The sequence below is a fragment of the Cygnus olor genome, chromosome 1 (genome assembly GCF_009769625.2).
Source record: "Cygnus olor isolate bCygOlo1 chromosome 1, bCygOlo1.pri.v2, whole genome shotgun sequence".
Lineage (NCBI taxonomy): Eukaryota > Metazoa > Chordata > Aves > Anseriformes > Anatidae > Cygnus > Cygnus olor.
Genome location: NC_049169.1, coordinates 179,029,235 through 179,055,885, shown reverse-complemented (window position 1 = coordinate 179,055,885; position 26,651 = coordinate 179,029,235). Strand labels below are relative to the sequence as shown.

Below are 26,651 nucleotides of genomic sequence, written 5' to 3'. Positions count from 1 at the left end.
AGAAGGACCTGCATTCACCATGCAAAGAACCAGGATGGCTGGGTGCCTCCCCATGACCTTCACAGCACCACCCAGCTCAGCAGACGTAGCCTCCAACCTCTGACCTTCAGGTCTCCGAGGCTCTGGGTGAGAGCAGGAAGTCTTCTTCTTCAAGGGGCAGGATCCTTCTTCTTTAGGATGTCTGAAGATGCATCCTAATGCAGTCAACTGCTTGGTATTTTCTTTACAAGAAAAACATCTCTATTTATTTATTTATTTATTTATTTTTTGCAAACCCTGACAATGGCAACAATGAACAGAAATGCTGAGTACCTTTTGCTCATTTAGGACTTGAGTGGCAGAGTACTTGCACTGATGATTTGTAGGCTGAAATTTACTGGTTTGAAGTGTTTGTGCAGCTACCAGCTACAGACTGGCAATAAATAAATAATAAATAGTTGGATGCCTGCAGTTACTTTGGGAACAGAGGAAAGGATACATTTAAGCAAATCAATTCACTCGCTTGTCCTTAAGCCTGTCTGAAAATATTCTCCAAATCTCTTTCAACGCTGCAAAAATTATCTCCTCATCTACAAGTGAATGCTAAGAACCACAAGATACATATTCCTCCCATCTTTAATGCTTTTGGGGGGAGGTTGTGTCATCAGCTGTTCCGATATTTGAAAAATCCAACTTATTTATCTGCTTGAGCCTCTTCTTTTTTATTTTTATGTTATTTTATTGTTTTTATGCCCGGGCTCTCTGCAGTCTGGCAGAGCCAGTATTGCAGTATTGATTTAGGAGCTTGCAGCAGTGACAATCCCGTTCTAGGCTGATACTGGTGCTGTACGTGGGCTGCTCCGTCCTGAGCAGAAACCTCAACCCCAGGGCTGGGATCATGTTTAAAAAGAGGCAAAAGAAGAAAGAAAAACTACTTTTATCTGCTTTGAAGAGGGGGGAAAGGATTACAAAGGCTAAATAAACCATCTGAGTACTTAGCTAGCAATCCTAAATAGCACCCTAATAGGAAGTTCTGGCAGAGAGCTAATTAAATTAGCCCTCTTTGATTTATTAACAAGCAGAGCAACACATCACACAGAATTGTCCCATGAAACAAATGGGCTTTCTGATTCCCTCGGCTGCTTCAGTGCTTTTGCCTCCTGGAAAACCTGGTCATGAGGAACCCTGTTTAATGAGACCCAGTGGCTTGAAAAGGATCCCTGCCCACCAACACAGATACACGCTGGTAGCAATACACAAAAGCATCTTATTCTTCTTGTCCTTCCCTAATTCTTTTTTTTTTTTTTTTTTAATACCTAGGACAACCCAATGGCTAATTAGTAATTTCCCAGCTACTGATATGCAGATGAATGACAAGCAAATGCCTTCCGCATGTTTAATTATTCTGTTGATTCAGAAGCCACTTTCCCCCCTGTGCAAGTTCCTCTCCGTGCGTGTGCTCTCATGCATCATGTATTTCATTATTTTTAGAAGCGCGCTCCGTGCCTTTTCATGCTCTTGCAGTTCCAGCATCCAGCAATCGCATTCAGTGTCCAGCGGACCCGATCTAGCCAGTGTAAATCAGGGGAATGTTGCTGACTTTGCATGGAGTTATACCAAGTTGCACTAGACCCCAGGCTTGATGTCTCCTATACTTTTTTGGGGGGTGGGGGGACGCATTGTTTGTGTGCTGGGAATGTCTCCTTTACGAAACAGCAGAATGCAACATTCAGAAAGCATCAGAGTGATAAAAATCCAAAGCGAAGCCTGCAAATGCACAGACGTGAATCTATTTATATAGCGAGCTCTACTTCTGCTTAACCCCTGCAAGGAGCTGTAACTCTCTCTGCATATTTGATTTTCCTCCCGGGCTGCAAAATGTAGTCTGCTCCATCTAATTTTGCTACTTTCCAACAGTTTCGCTGGTGGGCTTCTTTCCTACCCCTTCCATTTAGCTCCAGTATTAGGGCGCTTTCTGCTAAATGAAGCCAATTAATAAATGGAGACGTTAAGCAATCAATTTTGCCTGCCTATCTCCCCAGCCTTACGTACGCCCGGCTGTAATCGCAAGATAAATGCGATGTGCTGATGTATGGTAATGTTCAATAATACATTCTCCGCCAGGCTCAATTCATCAGGGACTTTCTGGAGGGGAGGCATTCGTTATTGGCTGTCTCCGGACCTCAAGGATAACATTTCTGTCCTTTCCATTGGCCGACCCGCTGCTGCAAGCCTCTTGCCGTCTTATTTTGATGATGAATATGAAGGCACGCTGAGCCGTGCCGGAGCGCAGCGCTCGCCCACCGCACTCCCACCCCGGGCTCAAGGACTTCAGGGGCTGCCTCGCCGCTTCCCCTGCCCGCCGCCGGCAGCAGCAACGACCAAAGTTGTGATGCTTTTCTTCACCCAGTGCTTTGGGGCTGTCTTAGATCTCATCCACCTGCGGTTTCAGCACTACAAGGCGAAGAGGGTTTTCTCGGCCGCCGGGCAACTTGTCTGCGTCGTCAACCCAACGCACAGCCTGAAGGTGAGCGAAAGATGGGTTGTTTTCCTCTTCCGATTTCTTCTCTCCCTAATCCCTAACCCCCTCCCGCCGGCGTTTCTCTACGGGGATTGAAATCTCCCTCCGGCAGCAGAGGGAGAGTGCTGTTTAACACAGCTGAGGGGGTGTTTGCATTGTCTTTGCTGCAGGAGCCACTTTAGAGGGAAGGGAGAGCATCCCGCTGCTCGAGGCGGTCGCGGGAAGTCGCTGCTCCCCAAATCACCAAAGTTTCCTTGTTCCTTTCATCTGTGTGACAAGCAGGCATGCTGCAAGCGTTTGGGGAAAAAAAAAAAAAAAAGAAAAAAAAAGTTTGTTTGATGAATTAGCATTTTTTTGTTAAAAGGGCTCTGGCACAGCTAGTGCTGCTGGTGGTGTGACAATGTGCTGCTGGCCAGCAGCAGGGAGCAGGGCAAGAGACCCCCCCCACACAGCCCAGGGGGTCTCTGGCTGTTGGTCGCGCTCACTTTTGGGTGAAAAAAAAAAGCTGTTTCTGCCTCCCGAGGGGAGGCTGAAGGCATCCCTCTGGTGTGGAAAGCCTCCTTCGTCCTTTGCAAGGTGAATCTATTTTAAGGTGGGAGAATACATTTGCCTTAATGCAAAACTATTTATAGCCCCCATAAAACATTTCTCTCACTAGCACAGATCTGGATTTTTACTGACAAAGTGTCAACAGCTCTGCCTATGCCAGAACACTGATGCTTTCATGTAGCAGTGGAGCGGTGGGGGAAGAAAGTGACTGGGAGGCTTTAATTACTTTATGATGGTAGCAAAGAATCAACTTTACCAAAGTGAATCCTCTCTTGCTGGAAGCAGACCTGACTTGCAGAGCGACTGATGCAAACTCAGAAGGGGATTTAATTCAGGACAACTCATCTCTGGCTCTGCTTTTCTGCTCCGGGAAGTCTGCTGATGGGGTAACCCCCACCTCGGAGCAGCATCCCCCTGATGCAAACTGCAGCGCCCTCTAAAAAAGAGATTTCCAGAGTTATATCTGCAGTGTCAGGCAGGGAGAGGTGGTTTCCAGCACAACACCAGCTTGGGGAGGATTTCCAGTGAGTGTTACCGGCCGGCAGGCGCTGTGAGGGGATGCTGGAGTGCAGGCTCGCCTCTCATGTCATCACATCCTCGGCCACCACTGACACGAGCTGCTTAAAAATCCCGCAGCCCTGTCATTATCTTAAAGGGATCTGCCAGCCCAGATGGGTAAAGCACTTTGCAGAAAGAAAGACCCGCCTTCCTGAGTGCACGGAGAGATTTGGTAAATGAATGCTTCTGTACTTGACCCCTTTTATGTGACCGTCTCCCTCTACTTTCACCTCTAATTTTAATTATGAAAAAAAAAATCTAAGCAGCAAATTGTTATTGAAGGTCACATTACAATGTCTGTCTGATAAGACACCCCACAAGCACACAGAGGGGTGTCCGTTGGTCTCTCCCCCGGTAACTAGGACAGGACCTGAATTTATCTGTTCACGTCCTCCCAAGTTGCAGATTCACTACAGCAGAACCTGCAGCATTTTGCCAGAAAAAGTTGATGCTTCAGCTGCTCTCTGTTAAACACATGGGGATTTTCAGCACATTAAAATCCCCATGGCCAAGCTCTTCACTGCTTGGACTCAAAGCCCAGCAGAGAGATGAGCAGTCTCGGTACTGTCTTGGTGGCTCTTGAAAGCAGGCAGGTGGGACAATTTGACAAGAAACCTTGGCTGGAAAAAAAAAAAAAAAAAGAAAAAAAAAGAAAAAAAAAAACAACAACGAGTGAGCCACCTCCACATGAAGCAGTCACCCCATCTTCTCCTCCCTGGCCGTGGAAAGGGGTCACCTCCAGTGAGCAAGGTGCTTTGTCCAAAATTTGGTGTCACAGACCAGCTAGGTGAACTTGTTTCTACCCTGGGGTTGGACCTATCCCTCCGTGGTGGCTTGCAGTCTTATGACTTCTTTGGTGTTTCAGAGTCTATTATTTCTAGCCGGGTCATTTCATCTGTAACATTTTGTTGACAGCCCCCAAATCTATCTTAACAATTGACAAGTGGAGTGAAAACTGTATTAAGGTTCGTGGTCAATGAATACGAGCCTGCTAGGAAAGAAGGGCTGGGAGCAATGTCATTCCTCTCCGTTCCCTTCAAGGCTTAAATGTTTGTGCTTACCCCACAACTGTGAGCTCTTTGCAAAGGGATTACCTTATTCTGTATTTCTGCAGCGCCCCAGTGAGGGGGCTCCGGGCTGACTTGGGCAAATGACGAATGGCAGGCGTCATGTTCTGCTGTGATTATGCACGCTGACATCCCTCACACAGGTCAGCTCCTCCATCAGTGCCAACGTGCATAACTCGTCAAAGCCACATCACAGCAGGACCCCTGTTCTCGCCCCTTCTGCCCACGGGAGCGCTCAGGAAATGTGGTGGCATCCAGCCCCCTACCAAGGACCCATGGTTGGGCATTGTGGGCATGCACCAGAAATTTGGCACCATGTGAAGTACTTGGTGAGCAGCAGAGGGCAGGGGAGCCCCCAGGTCCATCCTGCACAACACGGGATCGCAGTGCAGCCATGGCCAGTCATCCCCATAGGACTTAAAGGAGTTAATTAAGTTATGAGATGATGCCGATGTGAAGGAGGGCATAAGTAGTTTAATCTTACATTCAAAAAGGTTTACAACGTGGTTTATTGGGCCAGTCTGTGTTCTACGTGTTTTTTAAAGCAAGAAGAAAGTCTGCGCTGAGTTAGAGGAAAGATTTGAATCCTGTCCCACCAGCTTGGCTCTCTGCACAGTGGCCGGCCAAATAGCATTGTAATCCAGTTAATCCCCAGAAGGATTAAAGTGCTGTGGTGCATTATACCCCCATGAGACTTAGTTATATACGTCCTCTAAGGGAAGGGATAGGCACTGAAACGTACGGCTCACAACCCCCCGCCATCCTCCACCACCGTCTCAGCACAGGTACCCATGCAGGGCTGGGATTTGGGGGGGCAGGTGGCATTTTCCCATGTGAAACAACAGGAGCCTGATAACCAAGGTGAGAGGGGCTTTGGCAGCCCCCCTGAAGCCTGCAATCCCAGGTTCCTGTCCCAGCTTGGGGACAGGGCTACATTAACGCCGGACAGGCTTCAAAATCCTTTTGTACGGATGCAGCAAGCAGATGATGCTGGGGACCAGGAGCTCTCCCCTCCCAAAACCCACTGATCTGGAGCTCGCAGACCCACACATGTACACCACACGGGTCCACAGCACAGGGATCTGGTTGCAGGGTGGCACAGGCTTTTCTTTGAGCCTGTTGGAAAGCAGAGCAGCTTTGAGCTTCAGCATCAGAAATCACAAAACCTTCTGGGAGGATGCAGAGGGAGGGGAAGAGATGACGTTCCCAAAGTTTCTGTGCTAATACTTTTAATGCATGTTAACTGGTGCTCCCTGGCATGCTACAGCTCTGGAGACGGGGTAGAGGGGATGGCAAGTTTGCATACATATACATTGTATATGCATACATATACACGAGCGATGCACAACGGCTGCAATACCTCCCCCAGGAAAAATACTGTCCCAAAGCAATTGTTGTTGCAAATGCACGGGGTGTGGGGGAAATCAAGGTGTTTTAATAAAAGCCTTGATTACGTGAAATGAGTCGTGAGGTCTCGGTGTGCTTCCCAGCAGATGTAAGTCACACCTGGAAATTTCCACAGTTGGTTTTAATTAGCACGCTTTGGCAGTTGTCTCAGGAGAGAAGCCAAACCCTGAGTGTAGTGCTGCAAGCCCCAGACATTAAAAAGTCCCACGGCCAGGTCCCCGAGCATCATTAAAACTCCTCAAAGTCAGAATTTACAAATAGCACGACATGTTTCATCGTTAAGATTCTCCCCTGGTATCAAAGACCTCCCAGCACACTTTTTATCCTTATTTCTGAAGGGGGGACACTTAGAAACTTTTTTCAGAGAGAATCTGAGATTCCTAAGCAACCCAAAAAACTGAGTTTAAAGGGAGCACGTCATCCCCAGTGCCTTCCTCCGTCAGCATCTCTTGGCTCGGGGTGGAATGGGGAAAAACTGAGAATCCTGCAGTATTTTCATGGGGAAGGAGGGGCAGTCTTTGCCCAGCTTTACCCAGGATTGAGTGGGGCAGTGGGGGATGAAGATCAGCTCTTCTGGAGGTAATGAGGACCACTGCTGCCCTGCAATGCTGGCTTGTGCCTGGTCCTGAGCTCTCCTCCACCTGCTCTCTCTGACCATGGGAGCTACTTCTCAGCCCGCCTGTGCACATATGTGCTTTGGAAGTGAAAAGGATGGAAGTTGGGAAGTTAAACACCTTATCAGGCTGCTTTATTTTTCCTTCTTTTCAGTTTGTCTCTTCGTTAAGTGCCTTTTCTTCCAAGTTATTGTTGCATTCTCATGCTGCTCATTGCTGGTAACACAAAATCCTTAAGGCAAAAGACTTCCTTGTCTGTCATATAATAACCTTAATTTGGGCTTTTCTTTTTTTTTTTTTGTACTCCTGCTGAAGGAAATCATCACTAACTTCATTGCAACGTCAAGTCTCTTATTTGTCTTTAAGCTCCTTCAAAAAATAAAATAAAATCCAAACATCAACTTGCTTGGTGACATCAATTTACATATTGACTGATGAAGTCCTGTTTTAAAACAATCATCAGCAAGACAGGGAATGCTACAAAATTAAGGGATAGGTTGCAGTCACCACTTTTTGATGCCGCTAGGAAGAAAGCCAAGTGCTCTACAAGCCTGCAACGTGCTGTTTCGGTGCACTGGACAGTGGTTCCAGCAGGCAGGTCCTGCTGGTGGGGTCGTGGCCATTTGTTGTCCACCCAACGTGGGGAGCCCGATCATGATTCAGTCAGTGCTGCAAAAAGATATCTCTGCTTTGGTTTGGCAGTGCAAAACCACCTTCAGCAGCTTCCTCTGCTGCAGCAGCAAACAGCTGGACAGGGCAGTGGCTTTGACTGTCCCTCACAACCTCCCACCAAGCTCTTACCCCCAGGGATTTTCGAGGACAGTGCTGTAGGGCTGTGCTGAAAAATGGTAAAATCTCAGTGCTGCATAGGGATTTCCTGAGAATTTACTCTGGGTGACCTGCTGCTCACAGCCACCTGCAGCACTGCTCAGCTCTCCCGCAGCGCTCTCATCTAAGGAGGGAAGAGCACTCGGGCACTGCAGACGAATTGCCTGACACATACATGTGTACAATTTACAGCAGTTTTATTTATTTAGAGGCATTTCTGAGCATCTTATATAACATTAATGGATTTATCTTTAGCTCTCCCCTTTAGTCTCAGCAACGGCAGGAAAGCATCTTTGGAGAAAGGCAGAGACCTCCAAGTGCTTTGCACATTTATTTTATTTATTTATTTATTATTTTTTTAAAGGTAAAAATACTTGAACGAGCTCTGGAAAGGGATTAACCACTTATTTCCACACCAGACGTGGCACTTTTGGTTCTGTTATTTTCTCTTTCTTTCTTTCTTTCTTTCTTTCTTTCTTTCTTTCTTTCTTTCTTTCTAGAGCAATTTCACTCTGCACTGAAGTCCCTTTTCCTTCCAGTTTGGCCTCCCCAGTAAAAAAAAAAAAATAAATCATTTGCACAGCTCAAGTGCTGTTACTGGTATCTTACACATGGAATATTAAGCTTCAGAGTGGCTGAAGAATTACCCACCAGGCTCTGGGAAATGCATGGCAGAGGAGAGACACGGGTCCTTGTGAATATCTTAACCACAAGATCACACACTCTCTCGCATCAAGTGTCATCTGGAATGGAAAGAGAAATAGAGGAATAGAGCACAAATGAGACAGAAAAAGATGAATTCAGTAACTTCCCCTTGTGCAGAAAACAAATAAACACTTCAGACAAACAAGGAGGCGGCTGCCACGGAGCAGAAAACCACATCAGCAGCGGATGAAAATGTTCTTCCTCTCTCAGGGACTGCCGTGTGGCAAATAAGCCAAATAATTAATAGGAGTTAAAATAGAGTGAATCACACCACGTGGGGTTTGTGTAGGGCAGTGGGGACAAGGGGACAGTTAAGGTTACCTTCAGGTTGAAATGTGCCCGAGGGTGCTGTATTGGGACCCCACTCCCAGTTGGAATGGGGGGCACCAGGCTGGTCAGGAGGCTGGAGCACAGCATGGAGGAGGAGAGGCTGAGAGGACCAGGCTTGTTCAGCCAGGAGAAGAGAAGGGAATTGCAGTCTACAATTAACTAATCGAACCATATAGAGAAGGCAGAGCCAGTCTTTTCCCAGAGATGCACATTGGAAGGACAAGAAGGACCAGACATAAGCCAAAACAAGAGATATTTTGACTAAATACAAGGGGAAAAGTCTTTTCCATGGAAGAGTGTGCCACTAGCATAGGCTGCCCAGAGGGTGTCTGCCATCTCCATTCTTGGATATTTTAAAAATTTGATGGGACAAAGCCCTGAGCATCTTGACATAACTCTGGGGTTGGACAACATGGTGCCCAGAGGTCCTTTCCAACCTGAACTGTTCTGACCATACAATCCTACATAAAAACAGAGCTTGGTGCACAAAGAAGGGTACAGCATTACAAGGGTCTCAAGGGCAGTCTTGAGTGTTTGCATCAGCAACAATCAAGACAAAGTGTGGGAAATATATGAAGAGAAAGAAGACAGGAGACAGACTGGTATGTGGGAGATACTCAGGAATCCAAGGGTCAGCATAGAAGATTGACACTGGTGGAAAAGGATTGAGCTATATCAGTTACATAAGTATCTGACAATTTAAACTCATAATTTAAATTCTTACAGTAGTCCAAAGCCCAGAGATATTAACAGTTAATGAAATTAGCCCGGATTGGGAAGAGGGTCACCGTGGCAGACAAACAGTGGCAAAAGAGAGTAAGATATATTTCAAAATATGCTTTGGGATAAGCACCCACTTTGGTACTTACAAGCAATATGAAATAAATTCTGAAGGAGAGAGGACAGATTGTTCAACATCTATCTGTAAAGGCTTTGAACCCTGGCACAACAGTAAACATGTTCCTTAAGAGCACTGAGAGACTACCGTGGAGCAAATAACCCCCTCAGCCAAATCTGCCTTTCATTCTCCTTATGGGATGGTTGCCAGCAGAACAAACTTTCCTTGGGTTTATTCAATTAACTGCTTCATGATTACTTTCCCCCTCCAGCAGGATCCCTAATGCTTCAGACCTGCTTTTTGGTGCGTGCATTGTGTTAATTATCTGTTCAAAGAGGTACAAAGCAGAGAGGCTATGTAGGTAGTGTAGTTTCCTTTCCCTGCCCGGATTTTGGACTTGCTCACAGAATCACAGCATGGTTAGGATTGGAAGGGACCTCTTGTTCACCTCCGTGCTCCAGCAGGGCCCCCCAGCACAGGGTGCCCAGGACCCCGTCCAGGCGCCTTGTGCCGCTCTCCCAGGAGGAGACCCCACAGCCTCTCTGGGCAGCCTGGGCCAGTGTTCCCAGCGGTCATTATGTGGCCAGAGGTTTGTCTGGCTCATATAATTTCCTCTCTGCCATCGTTCTAGCAAATGTTTTGGGGGGACAACTTTAGCCCTGGTAAGTCAAGTGGTATCCCCCATAAATAGCTATCTCGAGGCACGTACACAGGCTTAGACCTCTCGTTATGTAGGCTTTTGGGACTGGGTGGAAAGACACTTTTTCCATAGCCACGCGCCAGCGTCAGTGGAATTCAAACACAAAGAGGACAGCAATGCAACACAAGCTCTTTCCTTGCAAACAGAGGTGTCTTTACTTGCAGGCAATTCACAGCTATGCCAAGGTTGAGATTTAAAGTGTTGCAGGAAAACAGATAGAAACTCTCGTAGTAAGTCACAATGGCTTCATCTGGTTTGTCCCATAGAAGCAAACAGGAATCTTTCTTCCAGATGCAATTCCTGCCTGGAATCTCCTGAGTCTAATTCATACAGGAAATCACGTAGCTTTAAAAATAAATGAAACTTTTCCTGTGTTTCTTCTGTCGCAGAAAATATTTCAAAAAGGAGACTCAAAAATGTTAAGGTCATGCAAGGTTACACAAACATAACCACTGGTTTGTAAATAACTGATTATAAAGCCTGAATTTTCTTTCAGGCTGTTGGTAAAAGATGAAAGCACTATCGCAAAACAGATCTGAAGCCAGCTTAATCTCCAGCAGCTTCACAAGGCAATTGGAGATAATTTAGTGTTGCAGCTAAACACAAGCTTACTGGGGAGGCATTTCATAATAATTTTTAAGCTTCAAATGTTTTTTCTATTTTTTTTTTTTTAGTTTTCTTTTTTCAGTAATAAGCCAGTGATTAGGAGAAAAACATCCTAGTTCACAGATAAATCCAGGCTGTATCTGGGCATTTTGCTTTTTGCTACTTTAACTAAAGCAACTTTAATTTGCCAGAGACCAATCAACAGCCTATAGCAAAGAGAACGCAGTCTGATGAAGCAGATGTTGGGGAAGGGAAGACCTTTTCTTTACTCACTCATAGGGAAAATTAATTGATGCCAAAAGCAAAATTTCAGCATTTTTTGTAATAGTAACTTTTGCTTCTTGACTTTTACAGCACAGAAGAAACTTGCGGTAGCTTCTGTGCTGGTTTTCACAAAAAAAAAAAAAAAAAAAAAGGGGCCTCGATGCTCTCTACAGGCAAGTTGCACAGTCCTGGCTAATGTATCTTTGCAACTTGGCCCCTCCAGTAAGACTTTTGCCACCTGGTGTTTGCAAAGAGCTGAGATGTGAAAGAGGAGCGAGACTCTGGTCCTGCCCTCTGCAGTAGAGAAGACCTACAGCCCAATTCCAGTTTTATACATAATTTGTTTCTGTGGCAGGGAGCAACCCTACGACCTCTTGGTGGGTATGTTCGCCTCGTTGGGACAGTCTCATATCAGACTTCCCCAGCTAACAGTGGGGCACAGAGCGCTTGGGTCAGAAGTTTGCTGTGCAAAGTTCTCTGACATCAGGTAGGAGGTTTGGGATGGAAGACAAAATACTTGAATCCTCTGCTATAGGTTAAGCTTCTGTATGTGTGTGAGGGGCCCATCTGCAAAAACAGCCGTGTTGCCACAAATACTGTGAAGATGCTGATGCTTTTGGTGTCAATGAGGCTGGGGTGTGTGCTCTTCCAATCTCACAGTTGGGCTGTAAATATGTAAGGCTCAAAATGTGGATGCTGAAGCTTAATTGTAGCCACCTAAGTTTATTATTTTTTTCCTTAATCACTTAATGATTATCATAGCCTGTGTGACCTTGACTCACAAAGCTAGCCCTAGCCTTATCTAGCAAGGAATTAGCTATCCTTATTACCATTTTTGAAGGCGAGAATATTTTGTACTTCTGGAGATCAAATTTTTAAAGACTTCTTAAATTAATTCTTCAAAATAAGTCTTTAAGACTGATGATACCTGCCTTCATGTTCATGTATCTGATGTAATAACAGTAAAATGTTAGAAGCCAATTTAAGACATCTTCTTGTACTTAAGAGAGAGTTTTAAAGCACGTTAAGCAATTCATGTGTTTTGCAGTGACTCTTCAGCAATAATAAATTTTAATCATTATGGAAATTAAAAAATCTCAGTATGGCAGGCTGGAGAAATGAGCTGACAGGAACATCGTGCAGTTCAACAAAAGCAAATGCTAAGACCTGTACCTGGAGAGGAGAAATCTCATGTACAAGTAGATGCTGGAAGCCAGATGGCTGGAAGTGATGTTTGCAGAAAAAGTATTGGGGATCATGGTACACACCGTCCCTGGGCTGTTCAAGGAGAGGTTGGACGTGGTGCTTAGGGACATGGTTTAGTGGGTCACACTGGCGGCAGGGGGATGGTTGGACCAGATGATCTTGGAGGTCTTTTCCAACCTGAATGATTCTATGATTCTATGTTACACTGATGAGAGGCTAGAGCCTGAGCTGGAAAACGTCATGTGGAACATGTGGAACAAGGTAGATAAGGCTGCAATTTGCAAGGTCCTGTAGTTTTGCCACCTAACCTAACCCATAGAAGTGGCCTAAAAGAAAGCTGGAGAGGGATTTTTATCAGGGAGCGTAGCGATAGAACAAGGAATAATTGCTTTGGACAAATGGAGAGGAGATTTAGATTAGATGTGATGTGAGGAAGAAATTCTTCACTTAGAGCACAAACTGCACATGGGAGTTAAGGCTGAAGATGCACCTTGCTTCTGTTCTTTTTTGTAAATTAATTTTAATTACCTAAAAAACAGTGTTAAACATAAATCCAGGGCACAGGATGGGTGGTGGAGGGCAGTCCCTGTGGCCGAGGGGCAGTCTTTCTCTCTGGCAAGCCAAATGGCCCAGGGGAGCCAGCCCCAGAAAAGGGGCACCCAGCCCCCCCAACCCTCCTCCTTCTTCCATGTGAGGGCATCTTCCAGGCCACTCCCAACACAGCTGCCTTTGGCCACGCATGGGCCACTCCACCACAGAGGCTTGCTGAGGTCACAGTGGCCACCACTGCCCTGCCTTTGCTGCGGGCCCTATAAAACAGGACCCCTGCAGCTGGTCCACCATTTGCTGAGCTTCTAGGCACTCTGAGAGCCGGCTTGTGTGGCAGGAAGAAGAGCCAAAGCAGCGAGGCGAGCGGCAGGCCTCCTCGGTGTGAGGACAGCAATGCAGTCCAAGGAAGCACCGAGCAGGAGTGAACCTAATGAGAAGTGTCGTGGGCAGAGGGATCGTGCCTGCAGCACAACTGACACCAGTGCTCAGGGGACCTCTGGCGCGCAGCCCACAGACACTTACAGGCGGTACCACTGGCACCGCAACGATGCAGGGAACAGGCTGCCCCCTCAGCCATACGGTGACAGGGGGCCTGGGCCTAACCAGTGGCACAATGGCGGCATGGGGCAAAGGCAGGAGCATCAGGGAGACAGCCGTGTGGAGCACAGGCCTGCCCAGAGTCCGGAACGCAGCGTGGGACCCAGCCATGGACGTAAAACAGATGGCAGCGTCGGACCCGCTCATGGAAATGAACCGGACAGTGGCATGGGACCCCGGGGGGTGGAACTGGAAGAGCCCCTGGTTCTGCACCCTGGCCCGAAAACATTCCGGACGGAAGGCATCCTGTTTGGGCAGTCCCGGGCAATGACTGGCTTATCCTTGTGCCAAACACGCTCGAGCCCATGGAGCTGGATCCACCAGATGCGGAGGAACCGATGGAAGTGGATCCACCTCGGCCACATCACACCTGGGACTACCCTGGCATGTCTTTGCTACCTGCCATCCGAATGCACCAACAGCATCGCAGGAGTGCCCAACGAGATCCTTACTCGTTGCGCAGGCCCCATCCCAAGCATTAGCTTGGAGCCACCAAACAACATGGACATCCCACAGGCTCACCTGCAAGACGTCCCAGCAATAAAGAAATCTGTTGCCGATTCTCAGGGGTTGTATGAGTGCTTCTTTCCCATCCCCCAGCCCTTGTGTGAGAGGTGGCATCCCTTCTGCACAGAGCCTCGAGGAAGAGCACGAGAGAGGACCCAGCTCCCTTCGGGCTGCTGCCATGGGGTGACAGGAAGAGTCCCCAAGGGCCACCATGTGCCTTTAACATTTGTGAAAATAGACTGAGGGGTGAAAATAGTAGTGTGTAAGTGATTATAGGTGGCTAATTTCTTATATTAGGAGTGAGTTTCTATATCTGAATAATTGGTAACGACAGACATGGAGAACGCTGAGGTACTCAGCAACATCTTTGCCTGCGTCTGCACTGGTAGATGGGCTTCCCAAGACTTTCATTTCCCTGAACCCACAGATGGAGGCTGGGTGATCAAAGTTCCCCCCCACTGTAAGTGAAGAGCAGGTTCGAGACCACCTGATGAACCTAAACAGGTACAAGTCTATGGGACCTGATGACATGAATCGCAGGGTCCTGAGGGAACTGGCTGGTGTAGTTGCCAAGCCTCTCTCCATCATAGCTGAAAAGTCCTGGCATTTGGGCAACGTCCCTGATGAGTGGAAAAATGGAAACTTCATGCCCCTACTCTTCAACAATTAAAACAAAGTGTTGAACAAAGAGCACTACTCTTCAACAATTAAAACAATTAGGAGACATTTCTTCTCAGAAAGAGCGGTCAGGCATTAGAATGGGTTGCCCAGGGAGGTGGTGGAGTCACCGTCCCTGGGGGTGTTCAAGGAAAGGTTGGACATGGTGCTTAGGGACATGGTTTAGTGGGTCACACTGGTGGTAGGGAGATGGTTGGACCAGATGATCTTGGAGGTCTTTTCCAACCTTAATTATTCTATGGTTCTATGATTCTATACTGTACTTAGAAAATATAAAGCACTTTAGGAGCCTTAAGTAATACTTCGAGGTCTCATTAATCCATGGTTAGCATGCAGCCACCGCTGGGAGGGAGGGAAGGAATCACGCTGCCCCAGTGTTACACATCACACTGTCCCCGCCTGCCTTCAGGAGGGAAGCAGAGGATGCCCGCTCCACCTGGGGCTGTGGGAGGACGTGGGGGCAGACAGAAAGCAACGGTCAGAGGTGAACACCACGAGGCATGCATACCCCTCTAATTGCCCTTCTTGTAGAGCACTGGGTTTTCAGGGTGGATCTGCACCAACATCTGGACTTTTCACTACAAAAAGACAGAAGAATCAGAGCCTTTTTGCTTTCAGTTTCCAAACAGAGTAAAATTCAGCCACCTATGTTGAGTTTGAAGGTGCTGCCTTGGAAAGGCATGTGTCAGTACAGTGACCTCTGTGCTTTTCCCTAGCAAAGCCAAACTCTTTGGAAGATAACCATAAATCACCTGGGATTCACCTCCTTCCTGTGTTGCCCTCATTGCTAACGTGGACATATCTTTTGCACCTCCTCTAATCCAGAAGTGATGCTTGGGGAAGCAATAAATGCCATACCATGATGTGAGGCTCCCAGTTTTCCAGGATTTTTATCTAAGCATAATCCATTTATGTTATTTAATTACCATGAAGCAGCTGACTTATAGCATCTAAAATACATCTATTTGCCTTAATTTTACAGTATGGTAATTAACTACCAATGACTTATTTAAAACATATTTACAGGGAGGAATGTCAGAGGTGCATCACTTTTTCATGCCCAGTAAATACACCCGCAATAACCAATTTGGTATTTAATTAGCTAGCTTATGAGTTTACCTCTGAGAAAAAAACATGTTTCAAAGAATGTGTTAGCTATGATGCTTAGTAGGTTCTGAGGGAGAGGATGCACCAGCTGCAGGTCAAAAACAATTTTTTGGCTTTATTATGTCACAGTGTTTTTCTATGCATGCAGGCTTAACATAGTTATGGCCTTCACATCATTTTTAAGTTCAACTATTAAATACACAGCAAATCAATATGTAATAGAACAGCGTTCATTAAGTGGGCCATAAATCAACCCTTCTGTTGACACAGTAGGTACCAAAGACTTTCATAAAGCTCCTGGCCTGTCATGGCCAAAGAAGAGGAGACTGTTATCAAGAACAACCCATTTCTGGGTTAAGTGATGCACAGACACTAACAAATAGTAATTGGGAAGGGAATTTGTGTCTGCCAGCATGGTTCTTCAAGGGTTCCTTGAGGAACAAGTTAAATGTCTGCTCCGTTCCTGGAGAGTGCTCAGGGGTATAGTCCTCCTGGACATGCAGCACCAATCCCTCATGTGAGGGTCATCCCACGGTCCCTGGGGATCACCAAGATGTCTCTCAGCCACCAACCCCAGGAACTGTGGGCCAGCACATTTGTGCCTTCCTTGGCATAAACAAAGTGTGGGTTGCAAGACATCACCCTCCTCTTCTCACCAGTTACTTTGTGTTCTCACAGCACGGTTCATTCATTGCTGAGGACAGGTATCTGGAGGGAACCTGCAAAGCTGGAGATGGGTAGCCAAAAGCAGGGTTCCTGTTTTGAAACATCACTGACAGATCAACAGGGTGAAGCTTTGGTGTGGGTACAGGGAAATTTTCTTGCCTCCTAGACTTGAATTTACATCTTTTAAAGCTAAAATAGGCTCTTACAGTAACATAGCCAGGCCAGTTGCACAAATACAAAGCCAAAATCCTGTCTTGGGAGCATAAGGTCATAACTTCAGGTCCCTGATGTCTTTTAGAAAGGTCTCCAGGATAGACGCAATGTGTTTCAGTGATAGAAATCACAACATGCCTATAGGCAAAATATGATGATTAGAAATGACGCTTTCAGCAGAAAAAGAACTACACCTGATTGCCTCAGAAGGGTTTTGAGGAAACTGGGCAGAAGCTGTGTTCAGTGTTTTTTGTTTGTTTGTTTGTTTCTGAATGTTAAAGAAATCGCAGCAACTTGACATCCTCCACAAAAAGCCTGGAAATTCAAGTATCCCTCCCCTCCTGCTCAGGGGAACTTTGATATTCCCACAGAAAGGCTGCATCTGTTGTAAAACTCAAACTAAATTTGCTGGGGGTGGGTGAAGCAATGAAATAACCCCACAAAAATCAATCTCAGCTAATCAACAGTAGAGGTTAGTATTGTTTCACTGAGATTCCCCTTCCCTGGAATAGTTTCACGATAGTCTTATGTTCCCTCGGTGCTCACTGCACCAACCCATTCCCTCCTTAGCGGCTGTTCCCCACGCTCCTCTCCCTTCCAGCCTTTGCAGGTGCAGTTACAGCCCACCTCAGCTGCTGGATCAGCACTTCTTGCCCTCTGAGACTTCATGAAAGTCACCCCAGCTTGCAAAACTGCTGTCTGCATCGGTGCTTCAGCACTCTGTAAAAAGCAGCAAAGTCTGCAAGTTGCCACTTATCTCATGAACCAGAGTCACAGCTCTCTGCACACTTTGCCAGACGGCTGTTTTTACTTTTCGTCCCATGGTAGCACCCTCACCTACCCAGTTTCTCCAGCCAGGAGCAAGCAGAGAGCACCTCTTCCTGCAGAGCATCTACCCCTGGAACATTCCTTGTCCCGCTCCTTGTGGCAACCAGTGGGGCCAGCTGTGGGATTTCCACTCCCTCATCCTTTTGGTACCAGCCTCTGACCAGCCTTAATGCCCCATTTCCAAATGAATATTGCAGTTCCTGTTTCCAGGGACTGGATCTTCATGTGCTTTTTTTTTTTTTTTTTTTTTTCTCATTCTGCAGTAGAGAGGCAATGGCTCATTGGTCTGGAAAATATCATGCTTGTCTTTGGCAAATAGCCAGGCTTTCATAAAACGTTCCTCAAGTAGAAACTCCTAGCCTGCTTATAAATACCATTACCTTCACTTTAGAGCTGGAAAAATAAAAGCCTTTCTGAGGTTAAAGCAAGGTCTGTGCTGCAGAAAGGAGAAGGTCCCAGTCTCCTCTCTGTTAATGAAGGAGGCGTCCTCAGTAATTCTGTGGAATGAGAGATGAAACCTCTTCTGAAGTTGGGGAAAGTCTCAGGGGCTCAACGCTTACAGGTTCACACCTCGTATGAACAGAAACAAGGGTTTTTTTTTTTCAAAGCTGATCAAAATAGTTCTGATTTTGAAGGCACAGAAATCCATTAATTATGCTGTTTTAAAAGATAATCAGTCCAGACACCTGTTACATACAACAAACTGAGATATAGTGCTAAAAATATGACGAGTAAATGTAAGCTGATTGCATTTATAGACAAGAATACGTGCCCATTGGAGGACAGACCCCATTCCCTACCTCTCCTCAAAGTTCATGAATCATGAGCTTTGTAAGGACATTTCAGTTCCTGATGGAACGGTCATGCCAGCCCCAACAGCCCAGAAAATAAACTGTGAAAGTTACTTTCAAGCCTGTGCGGCATCATCTCATCGAAGTTGTCACCCAAATTATAGACAAAATAGAGATGCTGTTGGGTCTCCAGGGGCCAAAGTGCAAATTTCATGCAAGATGCCTTCTGTTTGCCCCTGGGCATCACTCGCGGGATGCTGCCTTCCAGCTCTGCCTCCGTTGAGTGATAGCCACAGAGGAAAAAACTACAGCAACTGCCTTCTGCTGCTTATTTATGAGGAAGGGGGAAGTTTTGATTGAATTACATCCGTGGTAGAATTTACTTAGGACCAAATGGCAGCTGAGTTTTATGTCCCCGTTTCACAACTGGGAGTGCATTATTCTCATTTCCTTGAGATTTTAGCCACCTTTGAACCTGGAGAACTGGTGTCCTCTGGGGTTGGCAGCTGGACTTGAATAAAGGGAAGAGTGGAAATGGAAGTCTGTTTCAAATGCCAAAAAAGGAGACTGGTTTGGCTCCCTTCTCTCTGGATGAGTATAGTTACTCCCCCTTGGGCAGGGGATGACCCAGGACAAGAGAGAAACCAGCTCTGAAGCTCGGTGTGGCTCCTTGGCCCTTCTGCAAACCCAGCTCTCCGGAAAGCAACAGGGTAATGCTCCAGCAGGTGGTCAAATCTGCATTTTTCTGATCATTCAAATTCACAGTGAAATTGATGATAGTGCAGGGCTTGTATTTTTCTTCTTTTTTTTTTTTCTTTAATACAGCAAAGTGGTCCGCTATTAATGGGCATGCATTAAACTGCTTGGCACAGCATGTTCAGTGCCGAGAGCTGGAAATGATCATTTCAGGGCTACTGCAAAGAAAACCTGTTGAAGTGTCTTGGGGCAGAATGAAAACCTAGTACTTGGGGATTAATTATCTGGAATATAATGAGGCCAAAAGTCAGGTAGCAATTAAATCTCTGTAGACGGAGAGGGTAGTTTCATAATAGACTTCAGTGGTAAGGTTTAAAAAGTTCCTACTCTCCCATCTCAGTCTGTTACCAGTATTACCATTTCGAGGGCTGTGCTGTAAACCAGATTGCTGGAATGATCTGCATTGCAAACTCTTTCAGGGGATTATATTTGAGCTGTGGCATTTCAAGAACAGGCTCAGGTTTCTGCCAAACTGGAGTGATGAAGAAGATGTGTGTATGTGTTAAATGTGCGTGCATGCATTTATTCACATCTCTGTAAATGTGTTGCAGAAGTGATGCTTGCACACAGAAAGCACAGTATCAAAGCCCAAGAATCACTGGTTAAGTCTGTGATGCTAAATAAAGGAGGGGTAGGGACCAATCTCTTGCCTGAAGCTAAATGCCACTGGTTTCTCCACCAGGTTAGGGTTAGCTTTTGCTGCAGCAGCTTCACCTTGGAGAGATGTAGCCAGAGTGGTCTGAGCAGAAGCAGGGAGTGAGCTGAAAACTCAGCCATGAGGACAACTGGGGAGTCCAGTGCCCGAGTTCACTGGTCGATCTTCTTTGGCTGGACATCACTGAACATCCCCATCTCCAGATGCTGGCTTTGTGGTTTGGGCTTGTATGTGTTGTAATGAACCCATGTGACTGTGACATCTTCAGAATATTTTGGTTTGACTTCTGACCTTCTTAGTTTTGCTTACATTTATAAATAAATAGAGATTTTTTTCTCCAGTAAATTGCACTTTGAATAAGTCAAAGGGTAGTCCTGACTATAAGATTTTTCCTTATTTATGTTAATAAATAAGCGAGTAGTTCCTATGTGAGAAATAGGTGTTTTTAAGAAAAATATGGTACATGATAAAATTCCTGACCACAGTATCATCTGCCAGACAGCTGTCTAGTTTGCAATTGTCAAAATCCAGTCCTATTCCCTATTTCATCCAGGCCAGTTTTTCTGCAGAGTTCGTGTTTCTCTCTGAGTACAATAACCATATCACTTCAGTTATTGCCTGTCATAGTAAGGATATCAGACACGCTCCCTGACTTCTCTATACAATATATCACCTGTGGTTATGTAAAATATTACAATAAATTATTACATCAAACAGGATGCAGACAACAGGATTAAAACACTATGGCATGACACATATAATATGAAATTATGGGCGTGCTGCCTGACTAAGTGTATGTGTATATATTAGCTTGTACGTGGGTCCTAGGAAAAGGTGTGAGGAATTGGAGATCATTTCATTTTTTTTAATCAAGAACCAGAATATAACCACCCAGGGCTTGAAGACAGCCCTTTCTTGTGTCTTACAAAAAGTCTGTTGGTTTTCTTACAGCCATGGACCAGCTCCATCACATTTTTATTTTTTCAAGCTATAATGAGATCAGCCATAGCTCAGTTTCCCTTACCTCTCTGCAGGCTTGTATTAATGCAGACATTCATGGAGAAGAGATAATGGTTTAAAAGCTCTAATTTTGTTACCCTCTCCACCATCTGAGCTGATCCCAATGTGATTAGGAAAGTCGTTTCTTACTTAGGCAGGGTCAATTTGTCCCAGAGGAGGCAGGGAAAGGAGACACTGAGGGTGCCAGAGCTGACTCCATACTCAGAAATGTCAGCGTGGTGGCTAGGAGACTTTAACGCAGTGTCCTTCACCACATCCAAAGGCAGGGGAGAGTGACCCACATTAGCCATTCCTTCTTTATTTGCATTTATCTGAAAACAACAGGCTGCCACATTTCCACAAGTGCACTTTATGTAAAAAGACACTCCCCAAACCTGTCACTGCAATTGCACCAGATCAGGTTGGGTTTATCACACCCCATTTATTGCTTGGTCCCTCCTCAGTGAGGTGGAGGACAGCAAGAAACCCAAACTGCATAGCGCAGCAAGCTGCTAAAGTGATGATGCAACACATTTGCCTGCCAGACCTCCTAAGCATTTTCATCACACACAGAGGGACAAGGAGATGTTAATACACTCATAAGGAAGCTGGCTTAAGGCCAGAAAATACCAGGTTGCCAACAGACCCTCAGGAGCTCTTGTGAAATAATAATAGCAACTGGGACAGGGAGGGAGCCCTAAAGACATGTTGCTGCAGTGTCGGTCAGTGGGATGAAGTTTGTGCAATTTTAAAAATTTGGTGTTACCCTGTGCCTACAGCCCTCTTCTTCATCCTGGCAGCAGGCAGATGCTCACCATCACACCTGAAACATAAACAAGCTACCACAGCATGGGTTAACCCTCATCTGCTGGGGATGAAGACCACAAGTCCTGTCTTCACTACCAGCTCAGCCCATTTCCTTGGGGGATGCCTCCTACAAAGCCAGTGCGCCGGTCTTGGCTTCATGCCACTCGCTTATGAATTTATTTTCTGGTCATCTTGATGCAAATCACAAAATAACCCTGGCAATTCCAGCTGATGGTGCTCAACACCACTTGCCGCTCACATGGCTCCTCCACTGCAGTCAACTGGTGTGCATCAGCTCTTGAAATGTTTCCTACCGCCTTTTCCCTATAGGTGTTTCTATTGTAGGGCTGGGATTGCTGCTGTCATTTGGGCTGATCGCACATATATCAGTGGTGAACGGCAGGGACCAGCTCGTTTGTTGTTTGTCACTTCTGCCTTGCGTTAGTGTTGTTTCACAAGGTCTTTCCCCACCGCTGAACTGAGCACAGAGATGGCTCGGTGCTCTGGAGTGTCTTTTCCATACACGGCACAAATGTGTTTGTTTCCAAACATGTCATTCTCAGTATTACAGAAATGTTCACATTCCTGCTTTTTCAGTCTTAGCTTTGGGTCACATTGTAGCTTTGTTTGCCAAACTGCTCTTCAGTAAGTGTGAGTGCTTCCACAGTTGGTGCCATTCTAAGAGGATTTTCAGGTTTATAGTAGTAATATCACCGAGACCTTATACAAAGTGGGAACATTTCTTCATGTCTGATGCAATCAGGTGTTATAAGCTCCAATAAAATAGCTGCTCTCAGGTTGTGGCTCTCTGCCTGCTCTGTGGCATTCGAACCCTAGAAATGTCATTCCCATTTCAGCATGTTTTGGCAATGCTGCCAGGGGACTACAGGGTTTGATTTATTTCATATAAACATCTATTTTCTGGTCTTTTCCAGAATCTGGAAATGGAATTTCTGGATCCATTTCCTTTTGGTCTTCAGTAACATATATTTGCCCTATTTGCTATTTGCAGTGGATTAACCCTGCCCAGCAGCTAAGCACCTAGCAGCCATTCCTTCCAGCAGGGGCTGGGAGAGAATCAGAAGAGAAAAAGAGAAAAACTCATGAGTCAAGATGACAGTTTAGTAAGTGAAGGAAGGGGAAGAAAAAAGAGCAAGTGATACAAAAGCAACAACTCACCTCTTCCCACCAGCAGCCTGATGCCCAGCTGGTCTCCAAGCAAAAGCCACTTTGGCAAGACTTCTCCCAATTTTATTGGTCAGCATGATGTTATATGGCATGGAACATCATTTTGGACAGCTGGGATCATCTGTCCCAGCTGTGTCACCTCTCAGCCCCTTGTCCACCCCGTCTGCTTGCTGCAGGGTCAGAGTGAGGAACAGAGAAAGCCTTGATGCTGTGCAAGCACTGCTCAGAGACAGCCAAAACATCAGCTTGTTATCAAAACAGTTTTGGTCACAAATCCAAAGCACAACACCATAAGGGCTACTGTGAAGAGAGCTAATTCTTTTCCACCCAAACCCACTTCACCCTTATTTTCATTTCATTTCACAGCCTTGGTGACTTTTCTCTTCTTGTCCTCAGCTCTTCTCCTGTGCCAGATACAGAAGATACCTGGCTAAATGCAGGGTTCCATTTTACTGAGTGGACGGAAATAGGCACACCTAGGTTAAATGCAAAAGCAGATCAGGAGACAGGCCCAGAGGATCCTGCTATCTCCTCTGACTTTTAGCCTATATTGGCTAGCTCATAGGCCTGTGAACCTCTGATGTTCAGTAAGATGAATCACAGTTTTTCTTTGAGTAGTTTTGGAATTCTTTTTGTGATCTCCAAACTCTGAAACACAGAGTGTAGAAATGTTACCAGATTTCTCTTGTTGAGATTGTAGATACTATAGCCCAGCAGACTGTCACCTTCTACTAACTAAATAGTCTTCATCGTCAAAGGCATTTTGTTCTGTGACTTACTAAAATCTGAATTTTGTTCTACTTAAGAAGTCTCAACATCATGGCATGCCACATGCAGCACTTTCCACTTGTGTGCAACTGCAAATACAGCCCTAGCTGTATTTTTCACCCCTTTGCCTTTGTGGTTACCCTCATACACCATCAAATCAAAATAAGTTTTTTTTCTTTTAACTGGCTGGAGACAGGATGAAGATGAAGAGAGATTATATGAACAAAGAAACTGAATTTTCTTCTATTGGTCTTGCTGGCTTTCTACATTGGAAAAAAAAAGTGTAACCCTTCTTTTCTAGGTCATCTTTGTTCACATCTTTGTTCAGGCACCCCTTGCTATGCACAAACAGACTCTGTAAGTAGAATTTACAAAACTTTGAAGTATAACACAGTTATTTATTGGCTGATACAGACAAGAGACGGCTGGAATTTAATGTGCTACCAGGGAAAGCATTAGTATGCACAACGTCCCAGACAACACACCTGATGAGTCCTTGCTGGCCAGGCAGTCAGCCATCAGGTGGGGCAGGGCACGTTTCTACTGCATTGTTGCTGAGTTTCCAGTTTCCATCTCTCTATGTTGCCACCTAGGACTTTATAACTTCCCATGTTGGTGTTTTTCTTCCTGAACCCTTTAGCTACTGCATATCCTCACCTCAACAGCCCTACCTCTGCCATTTCACCATTCTCATATTGTGAGTCTCTGCTCTGCAGGCTTTCTGCCAGCTCCTTCCCAGTTGTCTGAGCTGAGACAGTGTAGCTGGGCTGAGCCAGAGCCAGGCGCTGAATTCTGGGATCACAGTGATGTTTTGAGGAAGAGAGGAGGTTGTAAGTGTGCCCATCCACAAGCAAAATTTTTGCTGAGCACCAAGATCTCAGTTCTGGAGAGGTTGTGTATTATTACTGGGAGGTCATGTCACCATCCCAGGCTTGCATGCCACCAGTATTGTCTGCACCACAGTTAGGGAACACTCTTATTAGCATTTCAGACTGCATCCCTGCTCTTGCTGAGCTTAGTATCATTCCTCCTACCCCCTTCTGCAGCTACAGCAAACACCAGGCTCAGTCCCATTAGCAGGGGGATGACATCTTAGGAGACCACTTTGTTCAGCTCAGCTTTCTCCCACTTGTACTTCTCTGGGTACACAATCAGGCAGTCACATACTCCCTGAAGGTCTAAATCCTGTATTTAATCTGTGAGTGTAGCCAACACAGAGTGACGGCATGGAAAGCAGGAGACATGACTCCCTGGCAGCAGCTTTCAGTCTATTTTTCATCCACCACTTGCAGAGAGACTTTGAAGGTAAAAATCCCTCTCGCAGGATGGGAGCCACATCTCCTACTTCCCACTGGAGTGCTCTCAAGGTGGGAGGGATCAGGACCAGTATCGCACTGCACTGTTCCTGTTGAAGTGAAGTCATCACACAACCAAGAGCGGCTTCTTGAGGCTAGAAGAAACATGAGTCCGTACCTACATCTTTTGTGGATACAGTGAGCTTCAGCTTGGATTCTTTCAGCTACTGTCTCCTGTAAAACACAATCCACAGAAACTAGGGCTAAATCCTAAATTTATCTTCCCTCACGTCAGTACCCAAACTGTGAAAACCTCCATGGTCCCTGTGCTTGTAACAGCACAGCTCAGTAGAGTAGGAGCAATGGCTGCAGTGGTGGCTTTGTTCAGCCAAGAACTTGGATTTATGGTGGTTCACTGTTTCCGTACAATCCTTCATGAGGTATCTCTTATATTCAGCACTGGAGAAATAATAACAGCAGAAATAATGAGGGTGGCAAAACAGTAACGCATCCATGTGAGAAATGTACTGCTCCAGCGCAAACGAGACCCATTCCGGCTGCTCAGCATCTGGTGCTGTCCCCCAGGGATGCAGCTCCTTCCCCAGCGATGTCTACGAAACCTTGAGGTGCCTCTAGTGAAGCATGATGTCCCCTGCATGCAGCTGAGCATGTTCAACTGAATGTGACCCTTCGCCAGGTGTCTGTAGCTGTGCTGATGGGATTTGGATGTATAATGAGAAGCCAATTTTACTTGAGATACCCTTGCTCCCGAGTGCCAGTATCAGGAAACAAATGACATAAAAGGAAAGTAATGCAGTCCTATGCCTGTACTATACACTTAAGATTAATTCCCTGTAACTGAAACTGATTGTTCACATAAATCTCACCCTGCTTTTAAGCTAGGACATAACCTCAGCTTAATTGATATTCGTGCTTGAAGAGAAGACAAAGAAATCAATTTGGCACGTCGAAAGAGCCTCTAGGTTTTTCACGGAGAAATCCTTTCCCGAGCAAACGAGCTTGTCTTTTTATAGGCTCAGGTTTGTGAACACAGATCATATGGCTCTAACAGTTACACACGTAGATGTAGTTTTCCTTGGTGGGCTTGGAAATAAAAATGCCGTCTGGATATATCTTTACAGTGGTCTCCTCGGCTTTCACATGCCCTGGCACATGAAAACTTGCACAGATAACTCCCATTCTTTCCCTCACTCTCTAGCTGCTCCACAGTAAAGTGCACATTTATAATTATTTATTACTACATCCACTATCAAGACCCATGGTAACACTTACTAAAATGTAGGTAGGCACTTCTATTCCTGTTTTAATATTCTTTAACCGTTGCCCACCCAGTGACATCCTCAGATTCAAGCTAAAGTGTCCAAATTAGGTGGGGAATCTCATTTTGCCATAGAACCTGCAGTGTGGGTACATCAGCATTAAAAAAATATATATGATGTGTGAGGAAGCTCAGCCCCATTTCTGGCTGAGCAGAGTTCAGATGGGGTTACCCACGTCTCTTCACAAGCACATCCACCCTTAAAGCTCCGAACCAAGCAGGAGAGAGAGCAAGGTGTCCATGCTGGGTTTTGAAATGAGCTTGTACAGCAGGTTCGCTGCACGCTTATCATGCCTTGTAACATGCACTGCCTCCGTGTCCTACAATTTATGTGTTAAGTATTTCTAATATAGCAGCTGCATTGATTTCAAGGGCAGTTTGCAGAGCAGTGCTCTTCAGCTGACAGGGAAGGTAAAGCCCGAATGCCCTCTTCTAGCCGCAGAAGGGCTGCGGTGCAGCTGAGGAGCTGAAACTGTTCCAAAAGAGCTGCTGACACTGCGTGCACTTGAAGAAAGGAATGTTTTTTAACATAGTTCCTTACAAAAACACACACGTACATGACATGTAGCTGCATCTTGACATCAGATGTCAAAAGAAAGATGGGAAAGGGCTTATTACTTTTCCTTTCCAAATGACCAAGTGCTTAGGGAAAGTGTCAGAAGATGACCCTGAAGGCTGACAGACTCAATGCAACCATTAACCTTCAAGCAGCACATGAACTCTTCCGATGTGACCA

The 26,651-nt window shown here is 45.8% G+C and overlaps 1 protein-coding gene across 1 annotated transcript in view; it reads left to right on the top strand.

Annotated features, from left to right (window-relative positions):
• The first annotated feature begins 1,383 nt into the window (after positions 1–1,383).
• SIAH3 (siah E3 ubiquitin protein ligase family member 3) overlaps positions 1,384–26,651 on the top strand; it is a 42,593-nt gene continuing 17,325 nt past the window's right edge. Inside the window, exon 1 of the mRNA XM_040541849.1 lies at positions 1,384–2,506. Coding sequence (XP_040397783.1) covers positions 2,072–2,506 — 435 coding nt within the window. The 5' untranslated portion in view covers positions 1,384–2,071. The remainder of the gene's footprint in view (positions 2,507–26,651) is intronic.